At 51.5% G+C, this 6964-nt stretch overlaps 2 protein-coding genes across 2 annotated transcripts; one reads left to right on the top strand and one right to left on the bottom strand.

The window, feature by feature from the left end:
• Positions 1–2335: 2335 nt before the first annotated feature.
• On the bottom strand, positions 2336–4387 carry SEPMUDRAFT_69591 (aquaporin-like protein; the record flags this gene model as incomplete). The annotated part of the gene is made up of 2 exons (XM_016909868.1): positions 4324–4387; positions 2336–4261 (listed from the first exon to the last, which is right to left on the bottom strand). Exons 1-2 carry the CDS (start codon positions 4366–4368, stop codon positions 2336–2338), a joined length of 1971 nt encoding a protein of 656 aa, XP_016758571.1. The 5' UTR covers positions 4369–4387.
• Positions 4388–5511: 1124 nt separating this feature from the next.
• Positions 5512–6849, top strand: SEPMUDRAFT_143130 (uncharacterized protein; the record flags this gene model as incomplete). The annotated part of the gene is made up of 3 exons (XM_016903029.1): positions 5512–5532; positions 5938–6169; positions 6257–6849. The coding sequence occupies 3 exons, from the start codon at positions 5512–5514 to the stop codon at positions 6847–6849; spliced, it is 846 nt and encodes a 281-aa protein (XP_016758570.1).
• Between the last annotated feature and the right edge of the window lie 115 nt (positions 6850–6964).

Raw genomic sequence — 6964 nt, 5'->3', positions numbered from 1 at the left:
GAGGAATCCTAGGAAGAAGAGGCCTAGGAAGAAGAGGCCTAGGAAGAAGAGGAAGCCTAGAGATAAGAGAAAGCCTAGGAAGAGGAGGCCTAGGAAGAAAAGGAAGCCTAGGAAGAAGAGGCCTAGGAAGAAGAAGAGGCCTAGGGAGAAGAAGAGGCCTAGGAAGAAGAGGAGGCCTAGGGAGAAGAGGAGGTCTAAAGAGAAGAGAAGGCCTAGAAAGAGAAGGCCTAAAAAGAAGAAGAGGCCTAAGGAGAAGAGGAAGCCTAGGGAGAAGAGGAAGTATAGAAAGAGAAGGAAGCCTAAGGAGAAGAGGAGGCCTAGGGAGAAGAGGCCTAGGAAGAAGAGGCCTAGGAAGAAGAAAAGGCCTAAAGAGAAGAGAAGGCCTAGGAAGAAGAAGCCTAGGAAGAAGAGACCTAAGGAGAAGAGGAAGCCTAAGGAGAAGAGGCCTAGAAAGAAGAAGCCTAGGAAGAAAAGGCCTAAGGAGAAGAGGAATCCTAGGAAGAAGAGGCCTAGGAAGAAGAGGCCTAGGAAGAAGAGATAGAGAGAAGAGACGAAAAAGACAAGGGAGACGAGAGACGAGAGACGAGAGACGAGAGATAGAAGAGACTTAGGGTTAGACTTAGGGTTATAAAAGATAAGATAAAAGGAATAACGAAACTTTCTAACGAGACTTTATAATATAATTTTATAATAAGACTTCGTAATAAGAGGAACGAGAAGAAGAATAATAAGAGGAATAAGAAGAGAAACGAGAAGAGGAATAAGAAGATATTCTACGGGCCTATCTAGTAGTAGTACGGAATTAGCCAATTTTCTATATATATTATATATATTATATATATATTTGTATTCTATCTCTCTCTATCTCTTCTTCCTAGGCCTCTTCTCTCTAGGCCTTCTCTTTTCTCTAGACCTCCTCTCCCTAGGCCTCCTCTTCTTCCTAGGCCTCCTTTTCTTAGGCCTCCTCTTCCTAGGCCTTCTCTTCTCTCTAGGCCTTCTCTTCTCCCTAGGCTTCCTCTTCTTCCTAGGCCTCCTCTTCCTAGGCCTCCTCTTCTTCCTAGGCCTCCTCTTCCTAGGCCTCCTCTTCCTAGGCCTTCTCTTCTCTCTAGGCCTTCTCTTTTCTCTAGGCCTCCTCTTCTCCTTAGGCTCTCTCTTCTCCCTAGGCCTCTTCTTCCTAGGCTTCTTCTTCCTAGGCCTCCTCTTCTCTCTAGGCTTCCTCTTCTTCGTAGGCCTCCTCTTCTTTCTAGGCCTCCTCTTCCTAGGCCTTCTCTTTCTTCCTAGGCCTCCTCTTTCTAGGCCTCCTCTTCCTAGGCCTTCTCTTTCTTTCTAGGTATTCTCTTCTCTCTAGGCCTCCTCTTCTCTCTAGGCCTCCTCTTCTTTCTAGGCCTCTTCTTTCTAGGCTTCCTTTTCTTCCTAGGCCTCCTCTTCCTAGGCCTCCTCTTCCTAGGCCTCCTCTTCTTTCTAGGCCTCTTCTCCCTAGGCCTCCTCTTCCTAGGCCTTCTCTTTCTTCCTAGGCCTCCTCTTTCTAAGCCTCCTCTTCCTAGGCCTTCTCTTTCTTCCTAGGCCTCCTCCTCTTCCTAGGCCTCTTCTCCCTAGGCCTTCTCTTCTCTCTAGGCCTTCTCTTCTCCCTAGGCCTCCTCTTCTCTCTAGGCTTTCTCTTCTTTCTAAGCTTTCTCTTCTTCTTATCTTTCTTTTCTAAACTGTAGGTAAGGTAGCGACAGATACGGCGATAACGGCGAGGTAGGTAGCGAGCGTATAGCGAGTATATATAGTAGTATATAGTAGGTAGAAAGGTAGAAGTAGTAGGAAGTTAAAGCTAAACAAAGCCGGGGGTGAAGTGTAGCGGCTGGCCACTTTGGGCTTCCGTCCTTTGAGCGGAAGGGACGCGGGGCGGGGCGGGGCGGGAAGGCACGAGGTGAATTGTTCACCACCTTAAACAACAAGCATACTACTGTACATAAGGTAAACCTTGCATATACAGGACATCTTATTCTTAGGTATGCAGATTGCAAGGCCATCAAACCTATATAAAACCATCTACGAGTACGACACTATTCGTCCGTCCATGCGACTCGTAAAGGAGAGTTCTCACCACCTCCAGTCAGTACAGCATGCATACATACATATACATCGATTCTTTACCTCATTTCTACGCACTCATCGACTTGGGCTGGCTCCAAACGGAAAGTTGTTGGTGTTTACATCGGTGGCTGGAATTCCGACTTTCTGGAACAGTAGCAAAACTAGCCGCCAGCGATAGTATTAGTTCTATATGAGAAAGTTCTCGATCTTTTTTTAGTGATAGTCAGTTGCAGCATGACCCCGCTACAGATCATCAACTCGTCCAGCCCTCCATTTCCTTTTTCATGACCTTCTTCTCCTTGGGTTTCATGCGCAACCTCCTCCTCCACTTCGCCTTACTTTTCCTCATGCTACGTTTCGTTCTGGACCAAGGATAATTCATCGGGGACTCTCCGCCCGTGAAGATAGCCACGTCGTACAAGGCGGCTCCAATGAACGCGCCACAAATCGTTGCTACACCCGGTCCATAGATCCAGTAAGGGTTGGTAAAGAGTTCAGATCCATAACCCAGCGAGAACATGGCCAGTCGGGGCGCGAAATCTCGAGCAAAATTCATGGCGAGGCCGGTATTGTAGACGAAGCTCAGATTGAGCCCGTAAATCACCAGTCCGATGATGAGGGAGTTCATACCGGCGCCAGGCGGAGCATTCTGGTCGTCTCCCAGCGCCAAGACCGTGCATGCGAGCAAAGCGGTTCCTACAAATTCGCTGAAAAAGGCAGTGGCGGCACCCACGAACGGGAAGCGCCGACTCGTGACGAAACCATTGAGTATGGCCGTCGACGAGTTGGTCTGAATGCTGAGGTATTCCTGGATCCCATCATAGTAGATTCCGTACGCCGCGTAACAGGCGAGAAAGGCTCCTAGAAATTGGCCCAGGAAGTAATGGGGCATCTTTCGCTTGGGGAAGCCGCGATAGAACCACAGTACAATGGTAATGGCAGGATTGAGATGAGCTCCGGAAATACCACCCGATATGTAAATGCCAATCATCGTCGCCATACACCAGGCCCAGGCAGTCGAATTGGGATTGCCGGCGTCATTGAGAGTCGTCTGTGTATCAGCGCAGAAACCAATGGTGAGCTGCACAAAAACGGCCAATAACTCTGCGAGAAATTCGCGGTATTGGGTTCTCACGACCGACCACCACGTGTGATTATTATGCACCTCGTCAAGGAGTGGACCATTATCGAATATGTGGATGGGGTCCATGTCCTGCCACAGCCCGGGATCATCGTCATAAGAAAGGGTTGCAAGCGATGCATCGTCGCCTTTCGTTTCCTCCTCGGAGCCCGTCTGAGGCGGCTCACTGTTCTCCGGTATTGCACCCAGTGGCGAGTGGGGTTCCTGTTCATGGAAGTGTGGCCCTTCTATGCTGGGTGACATGGGCTGCGGCTCCTGTGTGTTTCCATCGTCTCCAGACAAATCTCCTCCGCCTACTTCCGGTTTCTGCGTCGCGGTGCTGGATGCTCTGCCCCGCCCAAACCGAGAAGCTGTCGAAGACGCGCGCGTAACCCGAGGCTCGACCCTGGAGACGAAGGTCCCCCTCCTCGCCATGCCGGCGATGAGGTTGTTCTCCCTTTGCGCCCTTGAGTCCATGAGCTGAGCTGACACCTTCTTGTAGTTGAGGTTGAAGTCGATCCTACCTGCCTCCAAATCGTTTGGATCTGCATCAATGCCCACTTGCTGCGTCTGCTCTGCTGGTAGCTCGGGATTCTGCCTTGCTTCGAAAATCTCGCTCCTAGTGGGAACCATGCCCGGCCGGACCACTCGAGGCAACGGTTTTGCCAAACTCCATACCGGCTTGGCGTTGGCGGGCTGCTCGTATGCGGGATTGAGGTCTGCATAGCTCGGGTGCACATACGGCTCATACGCTTGCTGTATCACCGGAGCTTCCTGTGCACCTGCCAGTGTGAGACCTCTCGACCTTCCTGCGATGGTGCTGGCGCGGCCCTCGATGCCGCTCCTCCTGCTCATTGCTGTCTCGCGTCGCCGCAGTCCTGATAACCCATCCCTCTGCACCGAAGTCGTCTCGGACCGGCGGGGTGCTCGAAGCTCCTGAGCAGCGACAGTTGCTGCTCGATTCGGCTGTGCAAACTCTTCTCGTGATGTGCGTCCCCCCGAGTCATCTGCTGGCGTAGGTGATAGATGGCCTGCCTTGGGCCTTTGCACGGCCTCCGACTGCACCGCAAAGATTCAGCATGAGTTCTTCCGGTTAGTGGGCGAGTGTTCAATGGTCTTACTCTTGCTCGGGCTCTCCCCCCATTGCGGTCCTTGTCCCCCTCCATGGCGATACGAATGCGTGCGCCTGTCTCCTCGAATCTATCTGGTAGTGTGATCTGCTGCTGCAGTTGGATACAATATGCTCATCACTCCGGAACGCACCAGAATGAGGAACGAACGGTAGGAGATTTAAACGAAAGTGCAAGCGCAGAATTGATGCAAGAACGATGAATGAAGAGAAAACAGCACCTACTCTGAGCAGGTCTGGCCTGGCTAATAACACCTGATGGGTTGACCCCATTCACCTACTCCGGCCTCTCCTATGCAGTGGCGCCGAGAAGTGATGTTCCAGTAGTGTGACACGAGACCCACCGCTTGGGGTTATGAATAGAGAAGAGCGAGATTGAGTGCAGGCCTCGTGGATCACACAGGAGTGTCGTCCAGGCGTGATGATGCCTCCAGCAAAAGGGGCAATACGTCCAGCGTGCATGTCGCCAGAAGTTCGGGAGCCAGCATGTGTGGACTAGACAAGGCGGCTACGACGTCAGCTGTAAATAGCCGGTTCCATGCTGATGTTGTTGAGGGATGTTGTGAGGGATGTCTCGAGGGGAGTGTGTCAACAGGCGACACGGGCTTCGTTTTCAACGGCATATTCGCAATGCAGTCTGTACCTAAGGTACAGTATTATTATTGTCGATGTCGTGAGCAGAGTCAGCGTAAGCGAATATTGCCAGGGCGGCCGTGCGTGCGTCGGTGTCGGCGTCTGGGCGGACAAGGCCGGATGATGATTCTCGTGTCTGATGTTACAGCTGACGACGCGACGGGACGATGAGGTTCTGGTTGAGCGTGTCACCGTTTCTAGACGGAGGACCACGCCGCGCCGGCGAGGCTATGGGCAGCCCTTGGATTCGTCTAACCGCAGCCCTAGACGTAACACACCTCGACATCTCGTTATCGACGTAATATACTCCGCTGCCTGAGGCCAGCCTCTATATCGCTACTGCTGCCGCTGCTGCTATAGCCTGTCGCAAGTCTCGCCGTCGCGACTCCCGTCTCCTTTACGAATCTGCCTTTACCTCCTACCCCTTCAAAATACGATTATTAATCGCGAGCGTACGATACGTATACCTATTATCCTATGTATAAGATAATCGGCTTCTACGAGTAGCGAGGCAGATTCGTAGAGGAGAGTCGTAGTAGCCCGCGACATGGAGGCGGCGAACTTCGAAGTATTTTACGTCGATAACGAGAAGTGGACTTAGCGGAGCTGCGGAGGTAGGTATATTACGTACTGTTTGGGTGTATTATATCTAGGGCTGCGGTTAGACGAATCCAAGGGCTGCCCATAGCCCCGCCGACGCCGCGCCGAGACGCCGACAGAACCAGCGATCCCACACTGCCAAGACTCACGAAATCCCGCCTTTCCTATTTGGGCTTTTCTAGGGAACACTATTCTCTACAACAGAACGGTATAGGAATATAATGAAGACAATGGCATTATGGCACTGCTTCCCTTACCCAACCTCCGCATCCCCGGCCATCCCAACCAGCCTCTCTATCTCGATGGAAACCCCTTTGCTATACTCGACGAATCCGCAATACCATCACCCCCGGACACCAACGACAACAACAAGAAAATAGAAAACCTCACACCAGCAATCGCCATCGCCACCGTCCTCTACAAATGGCATCCCTCCGCCCTCTTCGCTCTTCTCGACCTCTCCGCTTGGTTCTCCTTCACATGGACTCTGACCCTCGCAGACGGCAAGAAAATCGAAATTGGCCGCATCCGGAATCAAATTTCCATGGGAACGCTCGATGAAGATGGTTTGTGGGAAATGATGGCGTCGTTTACGATGCAGCCAGGCGGAGCGGATCATTCCGTTGATGATGGTAGTAGTAGTGTTAGTAATGATGGTGATAATGATGGTGGTGGAGGAGTAGGAGGAGGAGGAGGCATCTGGCATCCCAACCCCTCGGAAACCATTTTTCCCAGTGACGACGACGACAATAAAACGAGCTCCCCTTCCACCCCCGAGGAAACTCTCCAACTCGCAACAACTTTCTTACAAGACTTGATCATGCAGCGAAGATGGCTGCTTCCACCTGCAGGGCAGCAAAAAGGATGCCTTCACGAATTTTTCATCGAATCTCGACATTTGGGGATGGATCCCTGGGGGGATGGGATGCGGATGAATCCGCATTGGTTGTATCACAGTTTGGATCGGGGGGTGTGTACAGTTTGTGGGGGCTCTTCTTCTCCTTCCACCTCTTCTTCTGCTGCTACTGCTGCGAACGATAATGATCCTAGTACTGCTGCTGCTGCTGCTAGTAGTAAACCCCCTTTACAAATCTGCGGTAGATGTGGAACCGCAGCATACTGTTCAGCCACGTGTCAACGGCATGATTGGCCTGTGCATAAAAGTGTTTGTGTGATGAGTAAGGAGGATCGTGGGAAAGCGCTGTATTATAGCCAGTTTGGAGGACTGGTGGGGTGGAGGGGAGGAGAAGAAGGAGAAAAAGGAGAAAAAGAAGAAGAAAAATGACGACAGTCGGGGGATTTAGCCTGCACATGATAGCATTCCCCCCGGCGCGGTGTAGGGTAGAGTAACTTGAGGAACGGAAAAAGAAAAAGTCATCATAAACAAAAAGAGCAAACGG

Source organism: Sphaerulina musiva (assembly GCF_000320565.1).
Source record: "Sphaerulina musiva SO2202 unplaced genomic scaffold SEPMUscaffold_8, whole genome shotgun sequence".
NCBI classification, from domain to species: Eukaryota; Fungi; Ascomycota; class Dothideomycetes; order Mycosphaerellales; family Mycosphaerellaceae; genus Sphaerulina; species Sphaerulina musiva.
The sequence above is the reverse complement of the archived record's forward strand: the minus strand, read 5'-3'. Positions and strand labels throughout refer to the sequence as shown.